The sequence below is a fragment of the Ahaetulla prasina genome, chromosome 6 (assembly GCF_028640845.1).
Source record: "Ahaetulla prasina isolate Xishuangbanna chromosome 6, ASM2864084v1, whole genome shotgun sequence".
In the NCBI taxonomy this organism is placed as follows: Eukaryota; Metazoa; Chordata; class Lepidosauria; order Squamata; family Colubridae; genus Ahaetulla; species Ahaetulla prasina.
In genome coordinates, this window is record NC_080544.1 from 34999604 (window position 1) to 35022252 (window position 22649).

General features: G+C 37.6%; 1 protein-coding gene across 4 annotated transcripts in view; it reads right to left on the bottom strand.

Annotated features, from left to right (window-relative positions):
• Positions 1–22649, bottom strand: part of BTAF1 (B-TFIID TATA-box binding protein associated factor 1) — a 71562-nt gene that overhangs the window by 33234 nt on the left and 15679 nt on the right. For 2 of the 4 annotated variants that reach the window (XR_009155693.1, XM_058187884.1), the window contains exons 2-13: positions 19303–19426; positions 17419–17533; positions 16524–16670; positions 14843–15006; positions 14319–14455; positions 8338–8449; positions 7366–7434; positions 6090–6179; positions 3608–3703; positions 3346–3522; positions 1241–1381; positions 1007–1131 (exon numbers count right to left, since the gene is read on the bottom strand). Coding sequence is in view for 3 of the 4 variants with exons in the window: in XM_058187884.1 (XP_058043867.1) it covers positions 1007–1131; positions 1241–1381; positions 3346–3522; positions 3608–3703; positions 6090–6179; positions 7366–7434; positions 8338–8449; positions 14319–14455; positions 14843–15006; positions 16524–16670; positions 17419–17533; positions 19303–19426 (1497 nt within the window). In the remaining variant the exon portion in view is untranslated. Of the gene's footprint in view, positions 1–1006; positions 1132–1240; positions 1382–3345; positions 3523–3607; positions 3704–6089; positions 6180–7365; positions 7435–8337; positions 8450–11661; positions 12018–14318; positions 14456–14842; positions 15007–16523; positions 16671–17418; positions 17534–19302; positions 19427–22649 lie in introns of those variants that run through there. The other 2 variants (XM_058187885.1, XM_058187886.1) reach the window with 2 other exon arrangements.

The window sequence follows — 22649 nt, forward strand, 5'->3', positions numbered from 1 at the left end:
CCCACAATACCCCAGATAAAATCGCATGTATTAAGTAGTCACAAATATAGATGACTTTTAAAGAGGAAATAAAAAATGGACAGGAGGTGACCTATCTCATGGGAGGAAGGGGTTTGGCTGAAATGATAGTGAAGAAAAATTCTATACATCATAGCATTTTATGGAATATACACGTGCCGCTTTCTCCCTGTAGGAAAGAAAGGATTCTATCTTTCCGCCACAAAAAGTCCTCCAGAAATTATCTTGATCTTAGAGCTGGCAGCAGGGTTACCATCTTGAATCATTCTGAATAGTTGAACAAGCCCTCAGTACGCAAAAGCTTGTATCATGGTGCAATACATCTCTATTGTTTATTATTTTTTACTGAATCAATTTACAGTGACTGTGGGCAAATGACAAAATAAAAAAGGTGACTGAAATAATAAGATATATCGCAGCTGAGGGCCATGCAAACACAATAAAATATTTGCGATGTGACTCCTTAACCTCCTGATTTCTCCCCACCCCACATGTCCAGGATCACAGCCAGCTTTTTAAGGGTTTCTGGGATGACAGCAATGTCCAAAACATTCCCAAAGAATCCATGTAATTTAAAAGAAAAACATTAAATTTTAAATATTTTTGGATGGTCTTGGGTACACTTATGCCGAGTATAGGAAGATGAAGTGGAGAGGAGACTGAACGCATCACATCATGTATTAAAGCAAACCTATTATCACTATTGTTCCTATCACACAATTCAAAAGTTTTTTAATTGTCGTTTTTAATCTGTATTTATATGTATTTTAACTGCCTGTGAACCACCCTGAGTCCTTAGGGAGATAGGGCGGTATATAAATTTGAAAAATAAATAAAAATAAATAAATAAATAAAACAGCTTAGGAAAAATATGCCTGCGCAAATGTATTAAAAATATTCTAAGATCCATTTTGACAGCTGAACAATAAATAAGGTTGGTGATCAAGATAAAACAAGGATATTCAACTAGAAAAATTACATAGATTACCTGCATCTTTGGACCTGAGAATAAGTTAAAAGGGATGAAAGAAGGGTCATGATGCTGTTTGTGGAAGCTGTCAGGTCATCTAAATCTAGAAGAGCATCCCACAGTATATTAAGAATAAAAGGTACCTAAAATATGAGCAGAGCAATGAAAAATGCATGAGGTCAAATATGGCACACCTGGGACTTTCTCCAGAGCCAAGCCAATACGTACAGAAATATTAGCATTTCTACTTACTTTCTCCGGCTGGAGGTGGACAAGACTCTCTACGACTGGCACCAGAGATGCTGCGGCAACGGCTCTAACATCATCATCCAAATCTTGTAGTCCTTCTGTGATTGCAGGCAAGACTTTAGGTAGCAATGTTTCAATCAGATCCTATAAAAGTAAAATCTGTTAAGCTTAGGATCCAAGGGTAAAAGAGATTTTGAGCCTGTGGAGAGAATTGTTTTCCAGTCATGTCCTCTTTCATGCTCATATCTTTCTATTCAAGAATAAGACCAACATCTTGAAACTGATAGGCCAATCATTAAAAGTAAAGTGGAGCCACCTCAAAATAAAGTTTGGAAGATATCTCTTTATGCAGTAGCTTATTCATTAAAAACAACAATTCCTTCCTTCCCCTCCTCTAAAAGGCTTGACGAATGTATGTCAACTAAGTTTATACAGTAGATTAGTTGTGGCAGTAAAATGGAAATTGAAAAATGAAGATTTGGGGAAAAAACCCTCAGATTATGACAGTCTAAAAACTTGCTCTATGCCTGATAGCAAGACAAAATAGTAGAGTGTCAGCTGGAAAAAAAGAAGAAGAAGAAAGCAAACCAATTGTTCCATCTGAGAATTTAAAGCAAATATCCCAGAAGTGAAGAATGGGAGGGAGATGAAAGTCGCAATAAGAAAATGAATAGGGAAATGTTTCTGTTTTTGTGTAAACTATCCCACAAATATGAAATCAGCTTGGGACTTTGTGGGATAGAATTAGAAGACTATTTCATATTTCTTCTCAAATTAGAAATCCTCTTATCTAAAGCTGTCTGATTAGCCGGTGTACATTTCCTGCTGTTCCATTGTTGCTTGAGCTCTTAACAAGAACACTTGCCCTAGAGGTACATGACAAATTGTGCGATTGGACCTGTTTATTTATTATTAATAAGGCAACCATTAATTTATGGTTAGAAATGATTTATGTGGCTCATCTGGAATATTAGAGAGAATTTTAAAACAAACTGAAGCTCTCAAGTAAAATAAATGTCACCATAATTATTCCCCTCTGTGAAATAAGGAAACGTTTAGGATACTCAACATATGAACCCAAGCTCCTCATATTGTATCTCCAAAATTTAGCAGCAAAAAGTGGTAATATGTTTCTGTTTTCAAAACTAAGTGAAAGGGTCACAATAGAACCTCCACATTTCCTTTTTTCTTCTTCTTAAAACATCCCAAACTAACATTTTAGGCCAGTTCTGGTCTTTTCCATATTTTAAAAAGGAATTTTGAAAAGGATTTTAAGAGTGAAAATGTACATGGAAAGTAAATTGTTCTAATTCTCACACTTAAAATGTTCCCTCCAAATGGATGATTTCAGGGTTTTTGTTTGCAAACAAATTCATAGCATGGTTTTTAAATCTTTGCATGATTTCAGATTTTAATATCCAGTGGAACATGTCCTTCTATGGGCAACATTCACATGTTAAAATAATTATTATATACAGAATAATGATGTTTTTCAATACCTCCTCATCCAACTTTGATATATTCTTCCTAAGATTTCACTCTTTAATTTCAAGCTTTTTCTTTTTCCATCTTTAAATATTTAATATTACTCAGAACCATTCTGAATATAGGTAGTCCTTGAGTTATGGTTGTAAGTTCTAATAGTCACATTTTACAACTTTTTTGTGGTAGTTGTGAAGTGAATCCGTTGTTTACTATGGTGGGATTTTGCTGAAAAACCAGAAAACTGGTATAAAATGTAGTCACATGATCATGGGCTACTGCAAATAAATGCCCCCTTTACTGAGTGCCTGAAGTGTGGTCACATGACCACAGAAACTCGTCTCAAATCATCAGAACTTCAGATCTCGGTTATAAATCCCCCTTTTCAGGTAGGTCATAACTTTGGTCATAAGCAACCGATTATAAGTCAAGGACTACCTATAGTTTAAGTTTTGTTACTTCAGTTTTGATGGTGCGAGGTTTTTTTAAAGCTTCCATGTCCAATGTTTGGCATTAGTATTTATCTGTTATCAAGAAATTCACGTATTTTTTAAAAATGGGTTCCTTTCACATAACTGCAAAGGTCAAGCAAAGCAACAAAAATTTGAAGAAAGTTTAATAGTTACCTGACGAACTGCTAAAGCATACTTTATCCCTAGAAGGCCTCCATGCCTTACTTCCCACTGCTCTTGTGTAAGTAATTTTAGCAGGATAGCAACAGTTTTATGAACTCCACTCTCATTCATATGTTTCAGCACTACTCCCAAAGTTTGAGCACAAGTTTCTCGCACAGGTGCCACTACCTGAGGTTAGAGGAAAACAACACTCTTGTAGGTGCAGTTTAAAAAAACTAGGGTGTGCATAGAAGCATTGAAGGTGCATACTTACTTCATCTGAAACAAAATCACCAAATCTGTCTAAAGCAAATACACAAAGAAGTCTGATAGCCAGATCTTCCAGCCAATCTTGATGTTGTTGAATCATCTGTTTATCAAAGAGATTTTAAATTGATGAGAAATTAAAGTATTTCCCCTTGGTATGAAGGCTCGTAAAAGCATTGTTAGAGATAACCAATAATGAAATAGGGAAAATATAATTCTGTGTTTTTTTATTAAACTGCTTTATTATAACGTGCACCATGAAAGATCACTCTGTTCCTGAGAAATTACATTTATTTAAAAAGATAAGGGCATTTATATTATATGAGAAAAGATACTAACCAAACTCCATTAATGAACAGTGCTAGAGAATTAGTGCAACTCTGAAGTGAAGACTAGATGCATACTAGTTGAAGAATTATGTTCCCCAAATTAAAAGAAAAAGAACAAAGAGGAAAAGGTCTTCTACAGTTGCAAGAAAAAGTATGTGAACCCCTTGGGATTACATGGAGTTTTGCATGAATTGGTCATAAAATGTGCTCTGAACGTCACCTAAGTCACAACAATAGAAGAACACAGTCTGCTGAACATAATACTACACAAACATTAGATGTTGCCATGGTTTAATTGCACATAACATGTAAACATTCACAATGCAGGGAGGAAAAAGTATGTGAGACCCTAGCCTAATGACTTCTCCCAGAGCTAATTGGAGCCAGGAGTGAGCCAACCTTGACTCCAATCAGTGTGATGATATTGGATGTGTTGCTGACAGCTATGCTGCCCTTTAAAAACACACAACTGTTTTGGGTTTACTGGTTTCAAGAAGCACTGTCTGATGTGAACCATGCCTCACAGAAAAGAGCTCTCAGAAGACCTACGATCAAGAATTGTTGATTTGCATGAAGCTGGAAAGGGTTACAAAAGTATCTCCAAAAGCCTTGATGTTCATGTGTCCACGGTAAGACAGACTGTCTACAAATGGAGAAAGTTTAGCACTGTTGCTACTCTTCCTAGGCGTGGTCGTCCTATAAAAATGACTGCAAGAGCACAGCGCAGAATGTTGCATGAGGTAAAGAAGAATCCTAGAGTGTCAGCTAAAGACCTACAGAAATCTCTGGCACATGCTAACATTTTTGTTGACACATCTACAATAAGGAAAACATTAAACAAGAATGGAGTACATGGGAGGACACCACGGAGGAAGCCATTGCTGTCCAAAAAGAATATTGCAGCATGTTTGAAGTTTGCAAAAGAGCACCTGGATGTTCCACAGCACTACTGGCAAAACATACTGTGGACAGATGAAACCAAAATTGAGTTTTTTGGGAAGAACACACAACACTATGTGTGGAGAAAAAAAGGCACAGCACACCAACATCAAAACCTCATCCCCACTGTAAAACATGGCGGAGGGAGCATCATGGTTTGAGGCTGCTTTGCTGCCTCAGGGCCTAGATGGATTGTTGTCATAGATGGGAAAATGAATTCCAGAGTTTATCAAGACATTTTGCAGGAAAACGTACGACCATCTGTCCGCCAACTGAAGCTCCGCAGAGGATGGGTGATGCAACAGGACAATGACCCAAAGCATACAATTAATTCAACAAAACAATGGCTTCAACAGCACAGAATACGCCTTCTGGAGTGGCCCAGTCAGAGTCCTGACCTCAATCCGATTGAAATGCTGTGGCATGACCTTAAGAGAGCGATTCACACCAGACATCCCAAGAATATTGCTACACTGAAACAGTTTTGTGAAGAGGAGTGGTCCAAAATTACTCCAGATCATTGCGCAGGTCTAATCTGCAACTACAAGAAACGTTTGGTTGAGGTTATTGCTACCAAAGGAGGGTCAACCAGTTATTAAGTCCAAAGGTTCACATACTTTTTCCTCCCTGCACTGTGAATGTTTACATGTTATGTGCAATTAAACCATGGCAACATCTAATGTTTGTGTAGTATTATGTTCAGCAGACTGTGTTCTTCTATTGTTGTGACTTAGATGACGTTCAGAGCACATTTTATGACCAATTCATGCAAAACTCCACGTAATCCCAAGGGGTTCACATACTTTTTCTTGCAACTGTATGTACAGCTTTCACATTGCCATGCTAGCTTCCATATGAACTTGTTTACTAAAAAACTCAATGAAAGGAAAGCATAAAACTTTACCATCTGCTCACCTCCCAATACACACCATGATATATTCGATTTCCATCACATTGTACTTCATGTATAAAACCAAGTAATAGATACAGAATCTGTATCAAGTTCAATCATCTTATGAAAAATTCCATTAACACAGAAACATTCTGAAGATCAGGACAAATTGATATATTGTTTTCCACTAACAATAGAGATCTTAACAACCAAAATGGAACGTTGGGTTTGATGCACAGAGCTTAATCCTGCAACAAGAGGTCCTATTTACTTTTTTGAAAAGTTGAAGACATCACACTATGAGTGTACAAATTCTGTTTCAAGCTTACCTCTTCTACAGTGCTGTCTCCCATTTTACCGCCACTTTTCCCATGAGCTTTGAGTACCTCTCTCAGTCCAACACCTGCACCATGACGGATCTAAAAGACACCGACAACCCCCCGCCCAATATTTTAAGATTCTGGAATTATAAGAACAGAATTTTTCATCACACAAGGTTTATACAAACATATATACATATACACAATCCTATCTTTTTTTTTTTTTGCTGTTAGAGCATCTAATCAGAGTTTGCTAGGATATCAAGAAAACACTGATTATTCCTACCCAAAATCTTACCTTCCATGTGATCTGATTTGGAGTTATTTTTAATGTCTTTCCCTTAAGTACTCACATTAAACAATGCAATGAAGATACTAAAGGGAAGATATGTTTGACATAATGATGCACATTTGTCATTCTATTGTCATTGTAATTAGGAAGAGATGCCTATGTTTATAAATATATGCCTATTTTTGTTAAGGGATAATTCTTCCTACAACAAATATGCAAAGGAGCAAAACAACAGCAACAGAAGAACAGATCAGATAAAATTGAGAATTTGTCAAAAGTTAAAATCAAATGAAGGCATAACAAAATAAATACTAGAACTCTCAAAACAAATCTGGAACTTAAGTGAAATCAGCATGTAAAAAGAGTATTTGGCAGGTCCAAGACTGCACTTTTTTTCCAATACCCAATCCATCTTTTGATTTAGACATATTTTTTAAATCTTAATGTTTAAACCACTAAAACTTGCATGAAAGTAGTTTGAAGTAGTGGTTAAGGGCATCCAGTTAGAAACCAGGGAACCATGAGTTATTGAACTTTCCATAATATGAATACAGCTCAACCACTGAACTGCAATGACCAATAAACAAACTTGTTAAGCAAACTAAAAATGAATTATGTAAGAAAAATATGCATATACTCCCGAAGTAATAAGGTAATAATTTGGACTGATGTTATGCCGTGGAGACAGTTTATGAAGGGAATACTCATTTATAACTGGTGGTGTGCTTCCATTATTAGAAACACTTGTTATAACTTGTTAGCTATGTTATTAGGATATTTATGTGAGCAACTGCTCCAATTATTTCACCACTTATTTTAAATTAGATTTGATCAAGTGTGTGTATATTATTGATTGATGATACAATAAGCATAAACAATTTATAGGTTGTTGTTTCCCAGCTGTGGTGCTAAAAGAAGGAATACCTGAATGCACCCATACTGTAGATTCATCTCTTCATTACAATCCAGTTATTATCAAGAATGGAGACTTACCTCCCAGGATGGATCAAAGAGATCATTACACACTTCTTCACAAAAACTTTCCAAAGGCCATTCGTTGCTCTAAAAGGAAAAAAAAAAGACTTATGATTGTAATTGTGAAGTTATGCTTTAAAAATTGAGGTGGTAGAGTGATGTATTATCATTTACATTTGGCGTAATTTGGAAAAAAGCAATTCTATACAATAATGAAAGTAATTAATGTAAGGGTTTAAGATATGCTTTGGGTTTAAAAATCCTTCTCTAGTCCCAACCTCTTCCTGCCTCAAGTGGACAATTGAAGCAAGATCTGTCTGCTCCCCGCTCTCCATCCTGAGCCTCTTCCTTACCTCTAGGTCTTGAATCTAATGGTAGGCCCAATAAGGTAGCCCTTCACTTACATTGTAATTGAGCCTGAAATTACGGTTATTAAGTCATTGCTGTCATTAAACAGGTCACCATATGACTGATTTTACAACTGTTTCATAACAGAAGTAAATACTGGTAACTGGAAAAAAAGGCTGAAAATCTTACTTACATGATGCTGCAAATGGCCATAAATGTGAACTACTTGTCAAGCATTCAAAATGTGATCATGCGACCAGAAGTCTCTCTCTCTCTCTCTCTGTGTGTGTGTGTGTGTGTGTGTGTGTGTGTGTGTACTGACTCGTAAGTATCTTTTTGGGGCTCCAGCATAACTTCAAGTGGTTGCTAAGCAACCAGTTGTTAAGCAAGCTTTAAAGGATCTGAACTGGCATGGCATGAAGATGAGCCATTCAAAATGAGAAAGCTTGCATGCCACACTTCAGCATCTTAAATTTGTCTACTTTGCTTTGATTACTATTGCTTTTAAGCGAGAGAAATCTAATGTCTACAATGAGCAGGATTTAATGGACAGTGTTATATGTTTTAAAAAGAAAATATTTCATTTCAAGTAATGAGGATGGATTTTCTGTTAATTAAATCTATTATGAAGACTTCCTGTACCTCTTCTGGAACATTATCAACTAAAAGTTTGGAGTCAGTTGCAGGTTGACTGATGATAACATTTCCAATTTTTCTTCTTTTTTCTTCTGGTTCACCATCAGTGCTGTCATTGCTAGAAAAGATATTGAAATATTTGTCAAATACTTCCATAATGATGGTCACATTATGCCAGGGGGTCCAACCTGGCATAATGTTTTAAGACGTCAACTCCCAGAATTCTCCTGGCTACGGAAATCTGGGAATTAAATTCCAGAAAGCACTGTCTGTATTTCTATTCTAAACAAATTTGCTATGATGCTATTAAAATGATTCTTATTAGGGAAAGTATTTTTTATAAACACATCAAATTATATTAGCAAATGCCATAATATGGATAAATCTGATATAAGTATTGAGAATATTCCAAGATCAGAAATTTCTAAAACTTGAAAAAGGAGAATTATAGCAATAACAGCAACAAGAATAATAATTCTTACATGCTGCCTTACTCAATTTATGATTTATCATTACACTTCTAATATTTTACTGCAGAAAATTAAACAATACCATTGGGAAAATATGGTAATAATGATTCATGTTCCAATGCATGATTCATTAAGCTAAAACATACAGAGAATAGGAGGTTGCCTTATTAGTGGAATGACTATTGAAATGCAGTGACCTGGATGTATATACTATAATTAAAGTCAGGGAAATAAGGCAAACTGAGATCAAGATCAAGAATTTTACCCATGTTGACTAAAACAGTCAACATGGCTAAAATTATAATATGCAGGGCAACGTGCGGAATTGAGAACAATGAAAGTAAATGGACAAGGTAGCTTCCCATAATATGATATCTTTAAAAGATACAAAATGAAATACAGATAGTCCTCGACTTATAATCACAACTGAGGCTGGAATCTTCAGTTGGTGAATGAATTGGTTGCCAAGTAAGATGTCATGTGACTGACTCACTCAACAATCACAATCCCAGCACTCCCAGCTGTGGTTGTTAAAATGATCTCCTGGGTCATTTAGACCAGGGGTCTCCAACCTTGGCAACTTTAAGACTTGTGGACTTTAGCTCCCAGAATTCCTCAGCCAGCTGGCTGAGGAATTCTGGGAGTTGAAGTCCACAAGTCTTAAAAGTTGCCAAGGTTGGAGACCCCTGATTTAGACAGAATGAAGTCAATCAATCAATTTATTATTACAGTCTTAGATCAGAAACAAATAAAAGCACTCAGTATATACAGAATTCTAGTATAAAATAATAAATGACAACAAAATCTATAATAAAATCCAGTGTCCATTATACATGGTCTGACTATACGACAGTTGCAATCCCTAAACTGTGTGGCCTGTTGTAGGTTCAACACTGAAAGGGAAATGACTAAACAGTGCAAAGGGTTAGCCACAATTGTTATATACGTTGCTATGGTGAAGAAGATTTGCGACAAATCCCCAGTGCTGCTGCACAGAATCTGGCCACCTGTAGTTATGGACTCTTCATCCTTAAGCAGCCACTGAAGATAGGTAGTGTCAGAGTGGCCAGGATACCTTGCATTTATTAGCAGAATATGTTTTTTTCCTAATCTCCATATAAAAGAAACATCTAAGGAGCATGTGACCCACAGTCTCAACCTCTCCTGAGCCGCAGGGACAGAGTCTTTCCATGAATGGTATCCTTTTATACTTGCCATACAGAACGGCCGATGGAAGTGCATGGCACTGTGCAAATGCAAGCACTTTCTGGTGGTTTGCTGATTCCAATGACTAAGATAGCTGGCAGGAACAACAACATATCTAATGGCATCTGGAGTCAGAAATAGCAGAGCTTTCCCTAAGTCTGCCTGCCTCTCAATGTCCTCCACCCTTTGTCTCAAGGTTTGTCTTGCTAGTTCATTGTCCATCTTGAGTATTAAAACTAGGGAGAAACCTAATTTGGCAAGTTGGACTCGACAGCCTTGATCCATGATGAAGAGAATTTGTCTTGGAGGATTAACACAGCAAGACCTTGTGGAAGAAATTTAAGCTTTAGCCAGAAATTTAAGGACGCTATACAGATTCTTGCTTTGACTTTTATCAATCCTGTCTCCAGGCACAGAAGTGCATTTGAGACACAACGTGGCATCTGGAGAATTGATCTAATGAATCTGGGTTGAACTATTTCTAATGATGTAAAACATGAAGCTATTGGTCCGAGCAAGGTCCCATAAAAGAGCTGAGCTAGTGACTTGGCCACAAAAAGCTTAATAGCAGCAGGAACATAGTATATTCCCTTTGTGCGGAAGAAATTAAGAATGGTTCTTGTTGATCTTTGGCCCAACGCAGCTGCATATTCTCCATGTGCTTTTCTTGAACCATTGGCCTGAATGACCACCCCCAGGTATTTGAAGGCTACTCTATTTTGTGGTCATTTAGATACCAGAATAAAGTTTTGGCCTTTTTGCAAAGGCCATGATCTTTGTTTTCTCATAATTTATGTCCAATTAATTGTAATTACAATACTGGAGAAGGGCTTGCAAGGCTCTTTCAAGGCCTACTGGTGTCCTGGAGAGGATCTGCATAGAGCAGGAGGGCAATGCTTCGGTACCTATTTTTTTTGGTGTGTGTGTGATTTGGTTTGTTTAGCCATTTTACCATGTCATTTATGTAAAAGTTGAAAAGCAGGGGGGCCAAAATGCACCTGTTTAACCCACTTTTGAGTTTTAACTGACTTTGAGAGGGACCCTTGCATATTATACCTCACCTTGAGGGATGTTTAAGTATGTAGGGCACATAATAGATGAAGAAGCCTGTGGTCAATTGAGGCAGCTTCCAGCTTCTCCCGTAGCTTAGTCCTAGTAACTGTTTCAAAGGCTGCCTTGAAATCTATAAAACCGCATAATGATACAGGTCTATTTGAGATGCATTTTTCAATCAGGTGATGAAGAACTAAGCACTGATCGGTGGTGCCTCTTCCCTCTCTAAACCCAGCTTGCTCTTTAGTGATCAAATTCTCAAAATCCAGCTACTCCTTTAGTTTATCTTGGAGGTGTTTGGCATAGTTTGCCGATTATGTTTAGCAAACTTATTGGTCTATAATTGGCAGGGTCATCTCTCTTTCCCTTTTTAAAAATTGGGACAATTGCCAAGCCCCAATCTTCTGGGACATAGCCAGTGGAGTCCATATAACTGAATAGCGCTGCCAGAACTGGTATCCACCACTTCAAATTGTTGTTCAGTAATTCAGTGGTAAATGAGTCAGCTTCTGGGGCCTTCCCGGTCCTGAATTGGCCAACGAGCAATTTGATTTCTGACTCTGAAACCGGGGGCCATTCAGGTAAGTCCTTCATTGTATACCTTATACTCTCATTGTACGGGTCTTTGTACATTCTCCGAAAGTGAAGTTCCCAGGTTGTAGGAGGTATGTGGACGTCTAATGGGGTATGAATTCTGTCAGAATGTCAGAAAGGCTTCTACACAATCCTTGTCAAACCATGGTTTGGAGGCGATACAGGGTCTCTTAGCTGAAAAGTTCCAGTCATGTACTAGTATTGGTTGCTGCTTACGAACTATATTTTTATATGGTTCTAGTAAATCTTGGGAAGGGTTGGCTGTAATAAAGGCTGAGCGAAGTTTTTGAAGATTGTCTTCTGATAGAGCTCTTCTCATCTTCTGGTCAAGTTGTCGGGACCATTTGACTCTACATCTTGTTGGGCCTGCTGGAGAAATTGCAAGAATAAATTGGTCCCTGAAGGGCATCTGCCAGATGAAGGGCTTCATGTATATACATAAAGATAGATGATCGCTTTCCAGGTAAGGTAGGACTTCAACATTTTCTACATAATGTAGTAAGTCCATAAAAGTTAGGATATAATCAATGGTGCTAGTTTTGGACCCTGCCATAAATGTAATCTCGCCAGGATAGTCGCCAGCCCAAGAGCCATTGGATATATATAAAGGTTGAGTTTATTCGCCATCTTTGCAAGACAGAGGCCAGCAACATTTGCTCTCTTGTCTTTAGAGAGTGTGAGGGAGGAGCTGGTTCTTATGGGAACCTCCGATGGTGGACAATGCTGGTATTTCCTATATAGTGTATAATAATCTGGTCCCAATCTAGCATTGAAGTCTCCCCCCAGTAAAATCCTGGCTTTTGGATGGTCTGTGTGGAATTTACTAATATTTGAACTCCATCCATACTGCAGTGATTTCAGCTTTTCTTACCGCTGGCGGAAGATAAACATTAATTATTAAGAGCAGGACTGAGTCCATCTTGAGTAGGGTCATAGCCATATGTTTTAGTGGGGCAATAAGAGTGGGCTCTGCTCTCAAGTTGGTAGAAATGAAAATACCCAGCCCTCCCTTCAGTCTTCCTGGGCCTCTGCCTGGCCCTGCTTCTAGCTTATGCGAGTGATAACCATTTAACAGAAGGTCATCCGTGGTCCAGGTCTCTTGCATCAAAATGATATCCTTATCTATCAGACGATCAGAATAATTTAGGCCTCTAAAATGATACCACCCAGCAACATTCCATGACATAATACTTAAGGTGTTTTTCTTGTACTGGTCCCTCATCTTTTGCAACTCATCAGGAAATTTGATTTATACAAAGGGAAGTTGTAAGGTTGTTGCAATGGATTGAGGTGTCATCACATGAAATTGGCCTTCTCTAAAAGGAGGGAAGTCCCATCTAAATCCTGTATAAACTCCTGGGAAAACTGTTCAAAGTAAGGGGTTTTAACACCAGCTAACAAAGTTTGCCATTCCAGTGCTTCTTCTCTAGATGTAGAGCAAGGGGTTATTAGATCATGTTCCATTTGGCTTTGAGATGATGACACTGATGTGGTTCCTCTCTCGATCTCTTGATTTAGTGCTGAAGGTATCATAGGATAATCACATAAGAATGCTAGCATCTCCTTCTCTACTGGGTCCTCTAATGGCCCCTGCATATCTTGGTTTCTGTTTTCCATGATCTCATATTCATGCAAACCTTTTCCTCCTGGGGGAGAAGTAAGAGGCTCAAATATTGGGGAACGAAGTAAAAAAAAAAAAAGCTGGCTGAAAAAGGTCCAAGCAGGATTTTGACAAGAGAGTATTTCCAGCAACATGAGGCATTTATAGCCAGTATCCAGAAACGAGAGGAAGATTTCTTGTCTCTGGCAGTTGGCTGCGAATGCCCCACTTTAAAAATTCTGCTGGGTTTTGGGATGAATCTTTTTCAGTCATTCCCCCAGAAGACCCGAGGAAGCTGTCTTTAACAAATTTTAAAATAATAAGATTTACATTTTTATTTTTATATATTTATTTTATAAATACAAATCAAAATATTTATAATTTTTTAAAAATTTAAAAATAAGACATCGTTGTTGTTAGTTTTTTTTACAAAATAAGAAATAGATTGTCTTAGCAGGCGGCAGTGGCTTGTGAACTTCACTTCTGGTTTCCCAATTTTGCGAAAGATGGCAGGGAAGATTGCAAATGCAGTTCACATGATCATGGGGCGCTTAGCAACCTGTCATATATAACATAACATAACATAATATAATATAATATAACATAACATAACATAACATAACATAACATAACATAACATAACATAACATAACATAACATAACATAACATAACATAACATAACATAACATAACATAACATAACATAACATAACATAACAAGAGACTTGGAAGGGACCTTGGAGGCCTTCTAGTCCAACCCCCTGCCCAGGCAGGAAACCCTACACCATCTCAGTCAGATGGTAATCCAACATTTTCTTAAAAATTTCCAGTGTTGGAGCATATGCTGTCTTATGGGTTGTCAAGTGCCCAGATCACAATCATATGAGTCTAGGACTGCTGCAACAGCTGTAACTCTGGGCACAGAATCATAAGTCCCTGGTTGTATTTGTCAGGAAAAGATTCAACAAAGTTTCCCCTGATGCCTTTTGATTTAAGGAGGTTGGACTAGACAGCTTCTAAGATCTTTTCCAGCTCTTGAATTTTTAAAATTCTATTTACAGTACCTTTTTTCATTGGTCTCTACTGCATCTTTCGATCTTTGTTTTGCAAACAACTTGGCCATTCTTTTAGCCTTATTTTTTTGTCTGCTACTCATTCCAGCTCGAAATTCTGAATCAATCAATTCCGCAGCTTGGAGGGTCTGAAAAGGTTCATAAATTTAGATATATCTGAGAGCAGCAGAATTTCATTCTGTTCATGAAAAACAACTTTCCCCCCACTCCACCTTTTGCTGCAGTTACTTATATTTCTCCCAAACTCGCTGTGCCACCAAAGAAGTTGTACGGCTTTTTAGAAGAATAGAGGCTTGAGATGCAAAATTACCCTTGGACTAAAGCTTACATCAGTGCTTTGATCTCACCAACCTGTTCTTCAAAAGAACAGAAGATGTCCCTTAATCTGCAAAATCATTTCTAGTGATAATCTTGATTGACTTTTCTAAAACAGTATTTATTGGCAGCTTGCAAACAAAGAAAAAAAAATCCACTGCATACGTCCATGCAGTTAAATAGCCTGAAGTTTTACCTACAGGTTGTTTGTGTACCAGAATCGATGAAGCTGGTGTGTAGTCCAAATCCTCATCATTGAACAAATCTTCTGTACTCATTCCAATTGCAGCTCCCATATCGAGACCAAGTTTCTTTTGAAGCAATTTCCTTTGTCGGGCTATTCTTTCTTTTGGATCCACTTCACCTTAAAAAGGATAACAGCCTATGTTCTTACAAAGCAAGTCTATATTTTTCTGAAATAAAGTACTGAACACATCTTAAATCTAAAAGCCCAAAAAAACCCTTAATAGCTTAGCTTCCTCCAGTGATCTTTACAACAAAGGAATTTTGTGCAAAGTACACCAAATAGTTCCTGATTATTGTTATGTTTGGTTTGCAAACTATATTCAGCTTTTATTGATAGAACACTGTTTGAAAAGAAAGACTCTATCTCTTTAGGAGTGCTATTATATAAGACCTGCACAATAATTTATTTTGCTGCTACGTTATACTTTTCAGGCAACTAATATTTTCAAGGTCTTATTCCATTATTAACTTTCAGTAACTTACCCACTACAGAAAAACACAAAGTTTTGAAAAAGCTTCTTCACCAATTCATACGCACCTAGAATACAGCTTGCAAAATATACCCAACTAATTAATTCAAAGATACAGGCAGAAGATTATGTTTAGAGTCTATTTTCTATGAAATGAAAGTCTCCTTCCAACGGCAGAAAAGTTTTTATACAGAACATGCATCATTCCTTCTCTGTTGTCATTCTTGGATATATCTGTTCCCCTCCTCTCTTTGAAAGAGCCCTGAAAACCTGGTTCTTCCCCCAGACCTTGAGCTTGGTCCTATGTTATTTTATTGTTTTTGAATTATTTTTCTTCTGCATGTTTGGATTTTTAATTGTATTTTACCCTTGATTTTATTGTCTGACACCCAGAGTTGTATGGCCTTATAAACTGAATAATATCAAAAAATAAATATTCTGGTCAGTAACCATAACAAGAATATTCATTCATTCAAAAAATAAATAAAAGAACACCTCCAATGAAAAATTCATTAATTCCTCTCCCTCAGCTGCCTTCTGTGCTGCCCTTCTCTGCTCAAGAGAGTTCTGGAACTTTCTAGAACCCACCAGGGCTGAAGAGAGAAGAAAGGATTGGAAAATAAGGCTTATTTCTCTCTTCACCAGTCAAGCCATCTCAAGAGCAATTAAAAAAATAATTCTGCTAAAAGGAGAAATTCTCAATCTACTCTGGTATTTCCATAATATATAAAATCAAATTAATGCAACAAAAATAGAAGACTCAATATTATTTCAAGGGCATAAATGTATTTCAAATGAAATAATTTCCTATGAAGCAATGAAAAATTACTGAGCTTTGAAAAGGAATATTCCATGGACTGTAAAATCTGTGAAGAGTAATTCTGTCACCAAAATCAGGAGCAGAAAAGGATTATTTATTTTCTATGTGAGCAGGGTGAAAATTAGTTTCACTCGCTTAGCTGATAAAGGTAGTAAGATTCTGGCAGATGTGATTATCTGAATTATTAAAGATGAGATAATGATTCAGTTAGCTGTAGAAGCACCTAAATAAAGGTATTAAATCACAAAAATAGAATTTTTAAAAAAAATTTTTTTTTTACAAATACATGAAAATAGAGTATTGCTAAGTATACAGGACAACTTGAAATATTAAGGGAAAAAATACCAGATGTATCATCCTGAACTTCAAATTCAGCACCAGCAGACCCAAGAAGAGAAGCGCCATGCTTTAAAAGTCGACAAATATCAAATTTGTCAAAACGCAACCGATCAGAAGTAGAGGTGTCTTCCACCTGATTTTCACAGCCACGTTCTAGATAAAAGTTAATAAAACTTAGAATGAGATCAGAATAAAGGACATGGCCAAACATAATTCAGGCGTTTTCTATTTTAGTTACATTGTAAAGAACTAAATATGCAAGCACAGCAAAGAAAGAGATAATGCTCCTATCAAATAACTCCTCGTTTCCCAATATTTTATGCCCAAAGAACATTTTTGATACTTGCTATACTTCTTGCCCAATTGATTTCATTGATTAAAATTTAAAAAGTAAACAGAAAGACAGCAAAGAAAAGCAGTACACCTGTGCTCCCAATAAAGCTTTAGGGACTCACATAAACACCCAAGGTGTTGTTAGAAAATGAAAGTGTCAGGTTGCATCATGCTTTTTTTTGGGGGGGGGGGAGCATGCCTACCTGCTCAGAAAAAAATAAAAAGGTAGAGGTAGAGGAGGCTTGGGGGAAACAACCTTACTGATTTGTTTTCTGATAAATGGAAGCTGAAATTAGCCACCTGCATTATTATGTCAGTCATTCTGCGAGAAAGCATCTATAGTATTTTCTCCATATTCCCAATTTGTTCCAGAGTCAAAAAAGCTGTAGATCCCTTATTATATAGAAGAGAAGAGGTCCCTTGTATTGTGTTCTTCATTAACTTGCAAGCATATTATATAGTTAAAAAGATGTTACAGGCAAGGTCTAGAAAGATTCTTGAAGTTGAAATCCATATGCACACTATATACATATATAAGCAGAATTTTGTATAGCTCTCTTTAAAGCACCTTGCTTTGGCTGTGGAGTTGGATTCCACTCCGGTATATTTTTTACTATGGCTTCCACAGCTTGTCCAGCTGCAATGCGGGAATCCCAGTTTGTGCTCCTTAAGTGTACCAATACCTTTAAGAAAATTTTTAAAAAGAGTTATTTATATTTCTTATCTTAAATGCACTTCATTTAATTCCTGACTAATATTGTGGAATTTCTGAAGAATAAAAAGCTAATAGTTCAATAAATATATAGCAAACCACTTTTAAAGATCTCCCATAAGTTAGCATTATCCATTTCCCCCCAAAAATAAGACTGGGTCTTATTTTCTTTTTGGCCCCAAAGTAAGCATTAGGGCTTATTTTTGGGAGTGTTATTTTTTCCTATGTACGGGTGGCCAACTTCTTCCGCTTGTTCGTGGCAGGGCAGGATGCCGTGTGGCATGTTAATGCCATGAGGCAGGATGGATGGAGGTGGCCCTTGCACCCTGTACCACCTTACCTCAGGGTCCCCACAGCCAGTCCATCCACGCCCCAACACCTGCCTCGCCTCACGGCTGCGGCACCAACACACTTCTCGGCCTCCTGTTCCATTGAGGCTGTGAGCAAGAAGAAGAAGTGGGCCAACAGCCACATGGGCTCCTGCTGCACATGGCTCCCGGTGCTGCAATCATGCGACAGGTGTCGGGGTGTGGATAGACTGGCTGCGGGGGCCTTGAGATAAGCAGGTGCAGGGTGCATGAGGCAGGACCACTACTCCTCTGCCTTGCCTCATGGCCATGGCACCACAACCAGACAGAATGGGCAGGCAGCCAGCTGCGCAAGCTCTTAAGTAGGGCTTATTTTGGGGGTAGGGCTTATATTAAGCACACAGGTAAAAACATGCTAGGTCTTATTTTTGGAGAAACGGGACATCAAATGCTAGATTGGAAGTGTCAATATTGATTACTAAATTTAATAAGACATTTTTCTAATTATTTGGCTTGAACGAAAGTCTCTATAGAAACCTAAACATTTTATGATTATCATCAATTATATGGTTTTTTATATTTTGTATTATTTGTTACCAAAAACCATTTTAATTAACTTAATCTTTTAATGATTTATAAATGGACCACCAAAGAAGAATCACTGTCTTTTAAAAATACTGATAATACTATTGATTAGCAATAGAAATGACTCAAAAATGAAACACAGTAGCCCAATAAAAACTTCTAGGTAAGGTTCAGCACATTCAATATCAGTTTCAAGACAAATATGCATGGTGTCTAAAAAACTATGTTCCCTCCTCAAATGGATGGGGCAGAACATTCTGTATTTTGAGAAACATTTATGGAGAAAATAATGCCATATTATTTGCTTAAACAGCCATATGATCCCTTAAGTTTTTCTGAATCTAGCTCCCCAACAGACTCTAATCCCACCCATTTTAGAATATAGCTCTCACAAGGCCTAACACAGCTCTCAAGTTACAGAAATTCTGCACTCATAATAAATAAGACCAATGTATAAATGTGTAAATATTTCATTAAAATCTCAATGCGCTCCTCAATGCTTAGAACGTTCGTTCAGTGATAGAATGCTACAGAAAATACAATCTGGCCTTTGAGTGGGAGGAATAAATCCAACACTGTTTTTTTTCTGTTCAATCATATCCAATTCTCAATGCTATCAGGACAACCCCTGTAGTTTTCTCAGCACGGCTTTTTAAAAGTGGTTTGTCATTGCCTCCTTCCAAGAGTCTAGAAAAAGTGACTGATCCAAGGTCATCCAACTGGCCTTATGTCTAAAATGGGACAAGAATTTATGGTTTCCTGGTTTCTAGCTTGATGACTTAACCATGACATCAAACCAACTCTCTTAGCATCAACATTATATTGCTTATAATAACAAAGCATTTACCTTAGCCAGGAGATTATTCAATTCATGTGGATGAAGTTTGACAACCTCCCCAAGTTGCTGGGCAGCTGCTTTCCTTGTTACCGGTGTCGTGCCAGTATCCAATAAGATAAAAAGGCGATCAAGCCTGGCAGAGGGGCAAGATAAACTCTATAAAATATATATTTTGCCTCATCGATCTTAAAACAAAATACAATCATGTTTAATTAATCTACTACAATTGTTTGAACCAGAGTTTGAAAGAACTCCGGTTGCTGTTTTTCTTACGTTTCATAAAAGTATCGTTTGGAAAGCTTATGAGAAAAAATTCACGCTATTCAAGTCAAAGGGCATTTTTTTTGGTTCCATGTTTAATCATCAAGTGGCAGTAGAAAGTGGCAATAGCGCACACTTTCTATTATTTCATCTCTTTCCAACTTATTATACAGAAATAGCTTTAGAGAAAATGTTTCATTTGCAATAACGAGATCCAATATCTAAAGTTGATATTGGGACACGTGTAATTGACAAGTGCAATTCCCAGTAAGTAACAGTACTTGTTGTTAGCTAATCCTTCCATTCCTACTTGCCACTACGGGTAGTTTGTTTAGTGACCGTCTGAAGTTACAATGCCACTGAAAAATGTGACTTATGACCCTTTTTCACCCTTAAGATCGTTGCAGCAGCCTCATGGTCACGTATTCAAAATTCAGACCCTTGGCAACCGACTCCTATTTATGACCTCGGCTCATGTGATCACCTTTTATGACCTTTTGACAAGCAAAGTCAATGGGGAAGCCAGATTCACTTAACAACCTTAGTACTAATTTAACAACTGCAGTGTTTCACTTAACAAGTGTGTCAAGAAAGGTTATAAAATGAGGCAAAACTCACTTAACAAATATCTCACTTGGCAACAGAGCTTTTGGGCTCAATTGTGGTCGTAACTTTATATGTGAGCGCTTGCCTGTGGCAATTTATGCTAAAGAAAAGAAGCAGTCTCTCTCTTCCTTTAACATAACTATTATAAAAACAAGATACGTATATAATACCCCACACCGAAATTTTTGGGAACAGTTTTTTAAATTTCTGCTGTTGCGATATCATTAAGCAATCTAGAACCAAATATTTGGAGTATCATTGGGGAAATAGATCATAAATTTAGAGGTATCTCTATTCCATTCCAAAACAGGTAAAGATTCTGTATTTTTTGTCTTCTATTTACTGTAATGATGCTTGATTTGGGGGGTTTTGTTAACAATTTTTTTTAAAAAAGCTGTCCGGCTTTTCCATCTGGAGTTTTTGGCTTCTGAAATGAAAAGGTAAAGGTGCACTTAAGCAGAGCACAGCTACTGTGACACACGGATAAAATCCACGTCATTTTCTTGGCATAAAACATGTCTCTAAACAGAAAAACATCTGACGATGGATCTGTCTCAATAGGGTAGAATTGTCCTTAGCAGAGCAAGATTTGAACAGCTGGATTCTAAGATTAAATATACACAATTTCACCAAATGTCATCCTCTGAGTATCTGTAATTGTAACATCAAATATAGATGATGTTGTATATGTCTTTATTTGCCAACTAAATGCCCCAACAAGGGCTCAGTATTTACAGATATTATCTGACAGAGTAAGACATTAGGATCTCAATAATAAACTGTTTTATAAGTAGTCCTCAACTTACAACTGTTCATTTAATAACCGAAGTTACAACGGCACTGAAAAAAGCAACTTATGGCCATTTTTCACACTTATGACCATTGCAGCATCCCCATGGTCATATGATTTACATTCGGATGCTTGGCAACTGACTCACATTTATGATGGTTGCTGTGTCCTGGGGTTTTGTGAGCCTTCTGACGAGCAAAGTCAATGGGGAACCAGATTCACTTAACATCCGTGTTACTAATTTAACCACTGCAGTGATTCACTTAAACAAATGTGGTGAGAAAAGTTGTAAAATGGGACAAAACTCACCTAACAGATTTCTCACTTAGCAACATAAATTTTGGGCTCAATTATGGTCGTAAGTCGGGGACTACATGTATTTCATGAGAAAAACATCAAAATACAGAAACATTTTTGAAAATAAGGCTCTCAATTGAGAACACATTTTATAGAACCTTACGGGGATAGGACATAAAGGTGATGCATTTATCTGGTTACGTCTCGGTTGGATTACTGCAATGCTCTCTACATGGGGCTGCCCTTGAGGTGCACCCGGAGGCTGCAGTTAGTCCAGAATGCGGCTGCGCGAGTAGTAATGGGAGCCGCTCGTGGCTCCCACGTAACACCACTGCTCCGTAGTCTGCACTGGCTTCCTGTGGTCTTTCGGGTGCGCTTCAAGATTTCGGTTACTACCTTTAAAGCGCTCCATGGCTTAGGACCCGGGTACTTACGAGACCGCCTGCTGTTACCCTATGCCTCCCACCGACCCGTACGCTCTCATAGAGAGGGTCTCCTCAGGGTGCCGTCCGCCAAACAGTGTCGGCTGGCGGCCCCCAGGGGCAGGGCCTTCTCTGTGGGAGCATCGACGCTCTGGAATGAACTCCCCCCTGGCCTACGTCAAGTGCCTGATCTTCGGACCTTCCGTCGTGAGCTAAAAACATACTTATTTATTCAAGCGGGACTGGCATAATAGTTTGATTTTAAATTGGGGTTTTATTAATATTCTTAAATATTTTAAATTTAATTTTAATTATTAGCCGTTTTTGTAATTTTGATGTGTTTTAATTTGTTTTAATTGTACATATTTTGTATTTTATCTCCGGCTGTACACCGCCCTGAGCCCTTCGGGAGAAGGGCGGTATAAAAATTCAATAAATAATAATAATAAAAATAATAATCTGAATATATCGTTTCTATATTTCAGCACCCATTTTATCTTTTAGTATTCTTTTGTTATTCTATTTTATCTTACATTACTTTATCCTCCTCTACTTTATGTTTTATCACTTTATTCTATTTTACCTTACCTTATACTCGATTACATTTTGGCTTAACTTATTCTATTTTATTCGGCTGACCCTCATTTCTTGTTTAAATGTTCAACTGACTAAGCAATAAAGGGACAATCGCTATTACAGTTTTCTTGGCAACAGTGTGGAAGTACAGGCGGTCCTCGCTTACTAACCATTCATTCAGCAACCATTCAAACTTATGATGGTCATGGACGAGTGGCACTTAGAGCCAGGTCTGAACTTGTGGCTGTTGCGGCATTTCCTTTGTCATGTGACTGTGATCCAGGCGCTCAGCCACTGGCTTACAGTCACAATATTGCAGCATCCTGCAGTCATGTGATGACCATTTGTGGTCATTCACTACCAGCTTCCAACAAGCAAAGTCCATGGGGAAGCTGGCAAGAGGT